This window comes from Equus caballus, chromosome 5 (genome assembly GCF_041296265.1).
Source record: "Equus caballus isolate H_3958 breed thoroughbred chromosome 5, TB-T2T, whole genome shotgun sequence".
In the NCBI taxonomy this organism is placed as follows: Eukaryota; Metazoa; Chordata; class Mammalia; order Perissodactyla; family Equidae; genus Equus; species Equus caballus.
Window position 1 is genome coordinate 41,798,459 of NC_091688.1, and position 13,420 is coordinate 41,811,878.

Here is a 13,420-nt window from a genome sequence, read left to right on the forward strand (position 1 = left end):
TCTGCAACCTATTGCTGTCTGCCCTTTATCCACCCCTCAGCCCACACCCTGTTTATGAATGCCCTTCGGGCCCGCCCCTCCTGTTTTTAGAGTGGTTAGTAAAGGACATTACCTCTTATTCTCTGTATTCTTGGATCCTACCACTAATCCCATGAGGTAGACAAAGTCAAGGCTAATGGTCCCATGATAGAGATGCAGAACCAGGTTCAGAGAAGTGGTGTGACCTGCCTAAGAGCACACAGCTAATAACTGGATGTGTGAGAGTTCAGTCTAGCTCGCCAGCCTCTCACTCCACCAGCCCATGTTGCCCCGCACCCACCCTGCACCAGGAAACTGAGACAGAAGCAGGGCACCTGAGAGGCAGGTGGTGACACAGCCGAGGACCAGCGCCTTCCTGTCAAGCGGGCAGAGCAGTGTGCCCTCTCTTTAACTTGGCTGGCATGCAGTCTCGTTCCCCATCAGGGAATCAAAGGGATCTGTGACTCTTGCCTCGGTTCCTGCCCAGAGTGAACCCGGTTACTATAGTAACCTGATGCTGTTCTTTCTTAGAGGGTGGATGCTTTGCATTTGGTATTTGGAGAGTTTGGCCAGGCAGTCATGTGGCCATGACTTGGCCTGGCGGTGGTGGCAAAAGCAGAGGGAACCCTGTGAGCAGCCTATTAGGTGTTTTCTGTGCCTACAGATGGTAGAAACCTGGGTCTGGAAACACTCCAGCTCGGCTGCCCTGGGGCAGGAGGGAGGGGAGTCTCAGCTGGGTGCTGTGCTGGGTACCCTCTCCTGTTCAGAGATCACACCTTCCTAATTAGAGCAGCCTGGACCGAAGTCGGCCCCGGAGGCTTCTAGTTCCCCTCCAGGATCCTCATCGTGGGGGCCATGCTCAGAGCTGTCTTGTCAACCCTGAAGCCTCTGCTGGGACCTCCTTGAGAAGCCTGGGCCTTCCCTGTATGTGAGCCCCGGTATGAGCCTAGGCTGGACCCACAGCAGGTGCTCAGTAAATGCTTGTTTCCGCTGCTTTGCCCATCCACATGGCAGGACAGCAGGAATCTCAGCTTCACAGAAGGTTAGGGCTGGAAGGGGGCTTAGATGTCACTGAGTCCAACCCTCATTTTACAGAAAGACTGAGGCCCTATCCATTAATAATGTTAACAAAAATACTAGCTGATACGGAGCATTTACTGGGTGCCTGGCAGGATTCTGTGCACGTCGTATATCCTAATCCACTGCAGCCTCACAGAGACCGCTATGCAGCAGGTACTATTATTGTCCCCAGGTGAGGAAACTGAGGCACAGAGAGGTTCAGTAACTCACCCAAGATCACAGAGCTCGTTGGTGTTAGGATCAGGAACCAGATCCAGGAGGTCGGGCTCCAGGGCCCACATATCAACACTCCACTGCACTGTGCGAGAGCAAGGCACTGCCAGCAAACACCAGTCCATTTCTCTTCTGAATGGGGAGAGGCATCTGTGCCAGCCCTGTGAGTTCACCCACCCAGGAAACAAAACTGTTTCATCTCCACATCCCCCTCCAGGGCTCAGGGACCTGTTTTTAATACAAATGAGCTGTTCTTCCTCCTCATGAAACAGTTTGGGGGTACCTTCGAGCAAGAAGGGAGCTTGGGAAGCAATTTACAGCCATGGAGGCCCAGAGAGCGAACATGTCGTAGCCAGGTCTCCCGACTCCCCACCCACGACTCTCACCACACAAGCGAGGCCTCCAAAGCCGGCCCTGAGGTGGGTCAGCTGCCCCGTCCTCCCTCGGCTGCTGGGCGGTTCCGGCCCGGCCACACTAACGGGCTCTCTGCTCCCACCAGCTCTTCGTGATCGACAATGGTGCGGACGACTGGCGGATAGCCATGACCTACGAGCGCATCCTCTACATCAGCCTGGAGATGCTGGTGTGCGCCATCCACCCCATTCCTGGCGAGTACAAGTTCTTCTGGACGGCCCGCCTGGCCTTCTCCTACACACCCTCGCGGGCGGAGGCGGATGTGGACATCATCCTGTCCATCCCCATGTTCCTGCGCCTGTACCTGATCGCGCGCGTCATGCTGCTGCACAGCAAGCTCTTCACGGATGCCTCGTCCCGCAGCATCGGAGCCCTCAACAAGATCAACTTCAACACCCGCTTCGTCATGAAGACCCTCATGACCATCTGCCCCGGCACTGTGCTGCTCGTGTTCAGCATCTCACTGTGGATCATCGCTGCCTGGACCGTCCGCGTCTGCGAAAGGTATTCCCATGGGTCCCATTCTGCGCTCAATCCCGGCCATCTGAGCACGGAGCCCATGCTGGGGTGGGGGATGGGAGGAGGAGGGGGTGCCAGGATGTGTATGGTCCGATGGAGATGAGCATGTCCCCAAGCACCTCAAAGGAGAAAATGGCAAAGGGGAGGGCCAAGTCAGGGCTGAATATGAGCTGCAACGTGGAAACTTTGGAACCAAGGTAAGCTGGGAAAAACGAAGACATAATAGTCCTCATTTTCTGTTCTCTCTCTGTAAACCAATATATCAAAGTATTCTGGTTACTTTGTTAACTGTTTCTCATGTACAACACTTCGCAATCTCTGTATTATCTCTTCCTCTTGGAGATTAATGATACTCACTAGCCTTTTAAAGCCTCTGAGAAGTCCTGCAGTAATGAAACTGGTTTAATTTTGTTTAGTCCAGATTTTCTCAAAATTATTCACCCACAAACCCTTGTCATTGTACAACACTGTTGACGCCTCCCTGCTTAAAGTTTGGTCCACAGACCCAGCAGCATCAGCCTCACTGGAAACTTGTCAGAAACACAGAATCTCAGGCCTCACCCCAGACATACTGAATAGAATTTGCATTTTAACAAGTTCACCCAGTGACTCATATGCACCTTAAAGTTTAAGAAGCACTGTGCTGGTGGAACGTACTTTGGGAAACGTTGTTTTAGGCAGCTGGTGGCTGGGCAGTGACTCAGAGAAGCGGCTGGTGGGAGGGAAGGAGCACATGGCCCAGCAGAGATCCAGGGCTGTAACCCACAATGTCAGCCCCTCAGAACTGCCATCACCAAGACTCTAGGGTAGGACTGTTGCTCCCTCCTTCCACTTCCACCCTCAAGCTGCCCTCGGTGACTCCTCTCCCTTTCAAGCTGACCCTGAATGTTCATTTTAATCTGATTTCATGTGTGGAGACTGAACACCTAGGTTAGAAACCTGCATTCTGCCCCTAAGTAGCTCTGAGACCTTGCGCAAGTCACTTAACCTCTCTGGGCCTCACTGTCCTCATTTTAAAATGAAGATCTCTTGAGATAGAAGGAGGATGTGTTCACTAGAGACAGGTTATTTTTATTATGTTGGGAGACCTGGTCAAGCGTCTGTGTAATTTACACGGATCCTGGTAGTCGCCCTAATTCATCAACATTTATCATTGTATTGCCAAATCTTCCATGCACCAGTCCCAGCAGAGAGAAAACAAGAAAAAGAAGTCTGGAGGAGAGTTAGCCTAGAATATCTCACATGGGTGCGTTGAAGCAGCTTCCCCTCCTATTTGAGATGTCCTGTTTGCAGACATTTCTTTCAGATCCTTGGCCAGCAGACACACAGTCAAACTACGAGGGCGTTCTTCTGCAACGGGACAAGGGCCCCTAAGCATGGCAGAGTCGGTCTCTGAGAGCCAGTGCAGTGTTCTAGATGTTTCTCACATACAAAGCCCCAGGGACACGATACCCACCTATTCAGAACCCCCCGTTCCTCAGCAGCTGACATTGCAACCTCTGCTCTCCATAGGACCACACCTCATGATGCTCATGAACCTTCGCTGGTGAGCAGACACTCTTTCTGCCGTGGACAAAGCATGTGCTTGGCTTCCAGCCCCAAACCCCTCATGCTTCTCTTAACTGAGCAACATCATGCCGTTCATTTTACCTCTCTGGGCCTCAGTTTTCTCGTCTGCGAGCTGAGGATAATAATATCGACTTTACAGGATTTGTTGTTAGAGTCAAACAAGATGCTTTACGGGAACTGTACCCTGCAATGCAATGGTAGGGAAAATTAATAATAGTAACGGTGATCCCTTGATAGCTCTTTGGGAATTTTGTGGCTGCCTTCTTAACATCTGAACAAAACAGTTCCTCCCAAAGGTAGACCATGCTCTTCCTGTTTTCCTTTCTGACTGGTTGAAGCCAAGTCTTCTGACAACAATCATAACCGAATTCGCATAGCCCGTTAAGATGTTTGAAGTCTTCCACATCCTCAGACCAGCCCCGTTTGGCATGTATGCTCACCCCATTTTTCAGATGAGCAAATGGGCTGGACATGGAACAAAGAACTTGCTAATGAGTTTCACTATTTACTGAACCTCTCCCAAGTACAGGTGATGGTTTTTTACGGGAAAATAAGTGTGCTTCAAAGTGCACAGTTTGCAAAGTACCCTGCTGCGTTTCATTTGGCATTGAACGGCCCTCCACGGCTTCCTAGCTGAGCGGGGTTCCCCCAGCCCCTGGCAGAGCACCAGGCCTCTGTCCGCAGATGTGACTGACAAGCCCCAGCTGAAGTCCACGGCAAAGGCCCAGAGAAACAACGAGCAAATCAAAAGTCCTCTTCACGTTTCCCCTTCTCTCATGAGAAGGCCCTTTGCCCATGTTAGATTCTGCTTCGATCCCACGTGACGTATAGTAAAGCCATGGTGGGGGTTTTTTGGGCACTTACCTTGTGCCGGGTCTGTGTGAGATCTCCACACATTACTGTATTTGCCCTCACTGTAGACCCGTGACAGAGCTGCCGTGACTGTCCCCATTCTGGAGTTGAGGGAACTGATACACAGTATGCGGCCCGAGGTCACCGGGCTCGGGAAGTGGAGCCAGAATTTGAACTTGATTCTTCACACCCCCCAGACTGAATCCTGCACTTACGAGGAAACTGTGGCCCGGACTCTCCTGGAGACTTTCCCCATCTGGGAGTCTCGAAGCCACCGAGACTGATGCTTAAGTCCCAGTCTTGCTGTTTGGTCTGCCTCTGATGTCCATGCTCGTAACCACTTTATCACACTGTCTTCAGGGCTGACCTCAAGCTAAGTTCAAACATCCGAGTATAAGGGAGGCTGTGGTGCTCCACCCAGATGCCCCCTCTAGGCCCAGGCTCTCATTCCCTCAGCTGGGGTTATCGGCTGGGGCTGAATCCCTCTCCCAGAATTGCCCTGGCTAAAGGAGCTGCCTCGGCCAAGGTCAAGCCCCCTGCGCAGGGGCAGCAAGCACCCGATGACGTCACTGTAGGAGTTTAAAGGGCCAGCCTCTTTACCTCTGGCAGGACAACTCTGCAGGGCCATGAGGGGCTCCACAGCTCCCGCTGTGACTGCATATCGCTCCATCTTCTCCCTCTCCCCAGTCCTACTTCCTTCACTCCTCATGGGTTTGATCCAAGGGCAGCCCTAATAAACCTCCTGCACTCAAGTCTCAGAGTCTCAGAGACTCTTCCCCAGGAATCTGCCCAGTGGAACTGTGAAATATGCATAAGTAAGCAAAGTATACTTTTTCCTAATCAGGCAAAGCACTTCTTTTAAAAGGACCCAGCAATTTCTTTTAGAATCAAGCTTAAATGATCATTGTCCTTCCCCACTGTCAAATAATAAGTAAGATTGGCAGAGACCTTGAGACAGGAATCAGTCAACCAGACACTGGGTAGAAACTGGAAGCAGGGGCCACGTGGCGGGGAACTGAAGCGTGGGACCGCCATGGGAGGAGGACGTGGGCAAGATGACCTTGATCTCGCTCAGCCTGATCTGACAATGATTCTGTCACCTTAGATAGCAGAGAGGGTAAGTGACTTGCCCAAGGTCACATAGCAGCATGACAGGTTCTAGAAAAACTCCTGTCTGCTGATGCCCAGAGCAGGGCTTGTCCACATTCCAGGTGGCTTTATCGGCCTGGACTTATCTCTGGTTGTATACACACACTTCTGAAGTTGCTATGGAAATCCCTCTTCAGCAAGATGCATTTTAAAAGACATTTCTCATCTCTTGGGTTGGCTTTTATGTGACAATAAAGGTTTTTCACATTTCCTCCTTCCAAGGAGGGAGGGGAAATCAGTAATTACCAGAACTGCCTGCTGTTGGGAGGGCTGTGCCTGGTTGCCAGGAGGGCAGCGACAACAGCAGGCTTGTTTTCCCTGGACCCCAGGGAGGCATTACATCATGGGTTCCGAGGCCTGACAGTTGCGGCACTCGGCATTCTCCGGGATTCTCTTGGCTGCGTGCCTGCCTCCCACAGGCCTCTCGGAGCCCATCTGAGGAACCCCCTCATTAAACACTGTCACACGCCAAGCCGCCTTGCTGGTGGAGAGACCGTCTGAGGCCCCAGTCCTAACACAGCAGGTTGGGGAAGTGGGCTTTCCTGGTGCGGCCGGCTGAGCAGAGGTCTGCCGGCTCATTTGGAGCTTTATCTCCCTGGGAGGAGCGGCCAGGCCTCCCATAACATGGATAAAGCGGGCTGAGGCTCGTGATCCCAACCCAGGTTTTGTAAATGACCTTTCAGCCGCCTGAATGGATTCCCTTTGGACTCTTCCCTTGGGGGGGCTCCAGGTTCTGCACCCCGGCTGTCGCAGGGGCTGTCTCAGGATCGCAGGCCTTCCAGCTTGGCAACAGGTCTTTGGTGGTTGTGATGTGAATTTTCATCTTTTTCTGCATATTTTAATGAGAAATTTGATTCTGGAGATCTGGCCCCTGGAACTGGAGAAAAACCATTAGTGGTCCATTCTTTCTCTCATTAAAACAGAGTCACCCTTCCCATTGTAAGGAAGATAACAAGAGCCTTCCTTTCTCCATCTTCTTCTGCCTCTGTCTCAGACACCCAGGTCTGCACCAGCCAGAAGCCAGGGAGCAAGAACAGCTCCCTCCTCCCCCTCATCTCCTTCCCACAACCTCCTACCACCTCTGGCAGGGGGCTTCAACTCCAAGCAGGCAGCAGGGAGACAGCCGACAGGTTGAAGCACATTGCATGGGGTTGACACAAGCCCCCAGGCAGAGCCCTTGTGAGCTGGGCAGAGCTGAGAACAGACGGGCCGAGGACTGATTCCTCACAGGCCGCTTTGGTTTGAGGTACAACCTCCAGTGTGGAACATATGCACCGTGACCCACTGGGAGAATGGGAAGAAATGATCAGAACTTCTATTTGTAGTTATTTTTATCTAAAAAAATTGTTTTACTAATATTGAATATGCAGGGAGACAGTGAAATGTGTGCAATTTATAATAAATATACATATAGCAGGGGGAGAATGCGTGCTCAAGAAACTTTTACTACTAGGGGGCCAGCCCCGTGGCCGAGTGGTTAAGTTCCTGTGCTCCACTGTGGTGGACCAGGGTTCGGATCCTGGGCATGGACATGGCACCGCTCATTAGGCCACGCTGAGGCGGCGTCCCACATACCACAACTAGAAGGACCCACAACTAAAATATACAACTATGTACTGGGGGATTTGGGGAGAAAAAAGCAGGAAAAAAAAAAAGAAGATTGGCAACAGTTGTTAGCTCAGGTGCCAATCTTAAAAAAAAAATTAAAAATTAAAAAAAAAGAAATTTTTACTACTAGAAGTCTGTGATCTTAAAAGTTTGCAGACCACTGGTTTCGGGTATCAGAGGACTAGTTAGTGAGGATAGGAAAGTCCCCTGCCACACTGGATGAAGCCTGCTAGACTCTGGAACCCTGCCCTCTAGTGCCTGGTCTCCATAGATCACTCCTGTTCAAAGATGAATTCATGGCAGGGGCTTGGGGGGAGAGTGAGGAAGGGAGGGAGGGTGTGGAGGGAGAGATGGGGATCCTACATGAGGCCTTTGAGACAGACTTGCAGCATTAAGAAAGAGGAAAATCATCCTGAAGATGCAGAAGAATGTTTAATTCTGAGAAACAAAAAGTGACACTAAAAGAGTCTTGGGCATCTCTAACGGTGCAGGAAGATGCACTCTCCACAATAGACAAGAGTGGGCAGATATGAAATGAAAATGCATAAGCATTTTCACATAAGCGCAGAGTTCCAGAAAACTAAAACTGTTTTACCAAAAAGAAAATCCATACTGGGGGCAATGAATTTAAAAAAATGTGGAATGTGGAGGGCAAACTTCAAAGTTCTCTCAGAATGAAGACGACAAGAACAAAGAGATGAGAGAAGAGGGCAAACAGGACAGAATAGGAGGCTACAGAATCTAGGTTAAATCCAACAATTAGAGTTACTTTGGAGCAAGAAACCAGAACAATTTGGGTAAAAGCATAATCAAGGACATACATGACGAAAACTTTCCCAGAATTTCTGGCTGGCTGGAGGGGTGGTGGGAGGTTAAGATCAGGCACATCCAAGAGGCTTCCTGTTTTCCAGTTAGAATGGAGAGAGAAAGCCGTCCCTAGAAATAGCCTAAGAAATTTGTCTTTTTCAGGAAAATGCACTGAGCTATAAGGCTAAACAACCGTGGAAGCACACAGACAGCACAGAACAGGCTTTTCCTTAGAAACCCTAAGTCCCAGAAGACGTTAGGGCGTTACTGTCACTCACAAGAGGAAACAAAAGGAACGAAAGCTGTTCTTGGAGCTTTATGGGCTCAGAAGGTTTTCTGGGGGAGCTTGTATACCAGTTGACTAAGGGACGAATCACAATTAAGACCTTAATAATGGACCAGTGTGAAAGAAAGACAGGTGGACAGCACTGAAGCCAGGTAAACATGAAGTCTAGACTGCCTTTAACTGTGGTTACAAAATCAAATTCTAACGTCAAAGAAAAAGTGGATTCTCGGAAAAGTATTTGTGTGATATAAACACAATAATTCCATAATTGGAGAGCTGCAAACCCTCAGATTAAAAAATTGAGAGGAGGGGGCCAGCCCTGTGGTGTAGTGGTTAAGTTTGGCAGGCTCCGCTTCGGCGATTTAACGGGTTTGGATCCCAGGCACGGATCTACACCACTTGTCAGCCATGCTGTAACGGTGACCCACATACAAAACAGAGGAAGATGGGCACAGATGTTAGCTCAGGGCGAAACTTCCTCCCTCCCCCCAAAAAAATTGAGAGGAGAAGACTAAAAAGGATTAGTGAAAGCATGCTAAATTCATCATCTTATGTAGAAGAGAATTTAATGAGCCCTATCATTCAATTTTAATAGAAGAATATGATTTAAATCATTTTTTCAACCTAAAGATAACCACAGGTAGAATTTTAAAAGTGTAATAGCATCAGCCAGGTATTATTTCACTTACTCCGTTGTGCAGCTCTGCGAGGTATGGGGACTATTACTGTCTCCATTTTGCATGTGAGGAAATTGAGGCACAGAGAGGTTAAGCAATGTGCCTTGGGTCACAGAACCAGGGAGCGGCAGGCCTGAGACCCCAGCACCCCGCTTGAGAGCCTTGCTTTTCCCTACCCTGAGAATGTGCACTTTCCACATCCGTAGATGAGACACACAAACATCAGAGACAGAAAGATAAAGGAAGTAGGAAGGAAGGACTTAAAAAAGAAAGCACGAAACAAGAAGAGAGAAAACCAAATGTAAAATTTATAACAATCAACATAATTGAATTTACCTGCCCTATTAGAAGACAACGTCTTTTATTTAGATAGGATTTAAAAGCAAAATTTAATTTCATGCTGTTTACAAAAAAGTTACCTAAAACTGAAGGACCCAGAAAAAGAAATGGAGAGCAAAGATTTATTAGGTAAGTACAAAGAGCAAGTGAGTAGAAACCTTCATTTTAAACCACATTGAATTCAAAGCAAAAATCATTAAATGGTCCAAAGGAACTATTTAATATGGATAAAAATACCGTGCACAGTAAGACTGTGAACTTTTATGCAAAACTAGAGATCAAGAATCTGAATTCTTAATGTTTTAATTAACTGATAAATATTGAACTTTTTAGGCTATAAACAAATAATACATCATCTGTTTAAGCATCCATGGAATGTTCACATGTTGATCAACTTCTTGGCCACATGTTTCAAAACATCAAGAAAACTTTTCAGGCATATTCTCTAACTACAAGGCCATAAAACTTCAATTAAAAAGAAATGTTTTAGGGGAACTTTCAAAGCAATCTCCTCAATTACGAGTCGGTCAAAAGAGAATTACTCAGGGGGCCTGTCTGGTGACGTAGTGGTTAAGTTCACGCTCTACTTCGGTGGCCTGGGGTTCAGTGGTTTGGATCCTGGGCACAGACCTACACACCACTTATCAAGTCACTCTGTTGTGGCGTCCCATATAGAAAATAGAGGAAGATGGGCACCGATGTTAGCTCAGGGCCAATCTTCCTTAGCAAAAGGAGGAGGATTGGTGGCAGATGTTAGCTCAGGGCTAATCTTCCTCACCAAAAAAAAAGAGGGAGAGAGAGAGAATTATTCAAAACTACCATTAAAGATTATTTAAAAATTGCGATGATGATTCTACATATCAAAATAAGGGTGTGACCAAAGTTGTACTCAGATGAAAAATATCCTTAAAGCCCTTCATTTTACAAAAAAAGCATGAAAATAAATTGAATTCACCAGAAGAACAAAACAAACCTCAGGAGAACAGATTACATTTATAACAAAGACAAAGACAGGAATTAATGCATTCAAAAACAGGAAAAAAAGTTTATACATCCAAAAGATATCAACTTCTCATAAAGCTAATCAAGAAAAAAGTTAGAAAACACAAACAAAAATAAAAAATGTTAAGGGGAGGGGCTGGCCCCGTGGCCGAGTGGTTAAGTTCGCGCGCTCCGCTGCAGGCGGCCCAGTGTTTCGTTGGTTCGAATCCTGGGCGCGGACATGGCACTGCTCATCGGACCACGCTGAGGCAGCGTCCCACGTGCCACAACTAGAAGAACCCACAGCGAAGAATACACAACCATGTACCGGGGGGCTTTGGGGAGAAAAAGGAAAAAATAAAAAAAAAATCTTAAAAAAAAAAAATGTTAAGGGGGGAATAACTAGTGATTCTGAGGATGTTTTAATAAATAAGTAAGAATAGCTTGTTTTGAAAGAGAAGACCATTGAGGGGGACTTTCTCTACTAGATATTAAAATGTATTGTAAAACTAAGGTAAAGTCCTTGGGGCATAAAATCAGTATTGACAGGTCAATGAAACCTAACAGAAAACCCTGAAATCAACCCTAGTATGTAAGAACCCAACATATGAGAAAGAAAACCAATTAGGAATCAATAGATTTATTCAATAAATGTTAGTGGGGAGATTGGATCCTTGGGTGAAAAAGTAAATTAGAACCCCTCCTGTCACCAGCCACCAAAATAAATTCCAGGTGGATTAAAGCATCGGATGTGAAAGAAGAGACCATGAAGGAGCTCCAGAAAACAAAGTGAATATTTAATCACTTCTGAGGTGGGAGAGAACTGTTGAGCATAAATCTCAGAAAGAAGAAACATGAAGGAAAAGATGGTGTATCTGATTATATCGTCCATGCAATTTTAGATTTCTGTCCTTCAAGAAATAGAAACTTATTTGAAAAGCAAATGTTACACTAGGAAAAATATTTGCAGCAAAGATGACAAGAGGTAAATCAGAAATTAGAAACGAATCAGAAAAACTCATCTCTCAGTAAAAAAAGGCTAAGAGTAAAAACAGACAACCACAAAGAAAGACAAAAAGCTAATAAAATGAAAAACAGTCATGGGGCCAGCCCAGTGTCAGAATGGTTAAGTTCACGGGTTCCCCTTTGGTGGCCCGGGGTTCGCTGGTTCAGATCCTGAGTGTGGACATGGCACCACTTGGCAAGCCATGCTGTGGCAGGTGTCCCACGTATAAAGTAGAGGAAGATGGGCATGGATGTTAGCTCAGGGCCAGTCTTCCTCAGCAAAAAAGAGGACAATTGGCAGCAGATGTTAGCTCAGGGCTAATCTTCCTCAAAAAAAAAAAAAAACCAAAACAAAAAACCACATATATTCACCCTCACTAATCAAAGAACTACAAATTAAAACTACAAGGAGAATTATTTTTTCTCCTCTGGAATTGACAAAAATTTAAGTAAATATAATTCATTGCCGGGGGGAAAAAGTTGTTATTGGCGGTGGTAGGGCGGGTGGGTTGTTTCTCTCACACTGATGGCAAGAAGGAAAATTAGCACCACCTTTGTGGAAAACAATTTAACAGTATGTCATGGGAACCTTTAGGAATTTGTAACTTTAACCCGGTAATTCTCTTTCTAGGATGCTATTCTAATGGGATAGTCAGTTTGTGTCAAGATTCTTCAGCCTGCTGCTGTCTCCAGCAGTGCAGAATCAGAAACCAAGTGACTGTCCAGGATTGAAGTGGTTAAATTATAGCATATCCATATGATGGGTAGTTAGGCAACGAATAAAAAATCAACCTTTTGCACCACCAGAGGCACTCACAACTAGAATCTACAACTATGTACTGGGGGGCTTTGGGGAGAAGAATAAAAAAATAAGTTTAAAAAAAAGAAGATTGGCAACAGTTATTAGCTCAGGTGCCAATCTTTAAAAAAAAAAAATCAACCTTTTGAAGACTGTAATAAGGCAGGAAGATAGTCATAATGTAATATTTGAAAAAGGAGCACACAAAATAGTATGATATAGGATGTTACCAATTTGAAATATGTAGTTATAACATGCACAGAAAATGCTTGCAAAACACATAAATATTAAGTAGTTTTCTCTGTGGGATGTTACATGTGATTTTTTTCATTACATTTTATTGTATTTTTTACAATGAGAATGCATGCCAATATATATTTGTCTATTTTTTTAATAGAAAGAAGTGGCATTTGTTTTTCTCCCTCCACAAAACCCTTCTTTCCGTCTTCCACAGGAATTCCTGTTTTATATCATCAGGGCTTGGAAAGTAATGGTGAATGGCTCCGTTTTTACCTATGTCTCCCAGAAAAGCGCGATAAAAGTTCCTTCCTGAAGGGTTCCCCTCCCGACCTAGCAGCCAGTGGCCTTAGTGGGCAGGGCAGCGGGACGACATGAGCCTAGTGCCGGAGTCCTCCTTCTCCGGGCAGGTGTGTCACGTCGAGCCCCGGTGTGGCCGCGGGCCCTAGAGCCAGTGTGCAGGCAGGTGGCCTTCTGCAGGGGAGGCTTCAGCACCGGCCCTGGGCTGGCCCGGCGCTGCGATGCGCCCCGGCGATTGCTCGGGAGCACCGGGTCAGGTCCCGAGCAAGCGCGCACGTGCGGGCGGGCCGTTCCCGCACCGCCCAGGCGGTGGAGAGGATGCTGGTGCCGGCGGGGCGCTGGGCTGGGAGCGCGAACAGGTGGCGCCGGGTGGGCGGGGTCTCCACGGTCGGGGGCGGGCGCGGGGGAGGAGCCAGCCCACCGCGGCCGGCGCTGTAGAGTTCGGGTTCAACCCCGCGCGGTGCCGGCGGGCCCCCGGAGTGGTTTCAGGGCCGGGTCCTCTGCTCCAGGGCTGGGTCTCTCTCCTGCCTCTAGTAACGCGCCCATTCTGATTTCCTGCGTGTGTTT

The 13,420-nt window shown here is 47.6% G+C and overlaps 1 protein-coding gene across 6 annotated transcripts in view; it reads left to right on the forward strand.

The window, feature by feature from the left end:
- Window positions 1-13,420, forward strand: part of KCNN3 (potassium calcium-activated channel subfamily N member 3) — a 187,685-nt gene that overhangs the window by 117,856 nt on the left and 56,409 nt on the right. For all 6 annotated transcript variants that reach the window (XM_070268082.1, XM_005610065.4, XM_023641077.2 and 3 more), the window contains exon 3: window positions 1,811-2,229. In XM_070268082.1, the coding sequence (XP_070124183.1) occupies window positions 1,811-2,229 (419 nt within the window). The remainder of the gene's footprint in view (window positions 1-1,810; window positions 2,230-13,420) is intronic.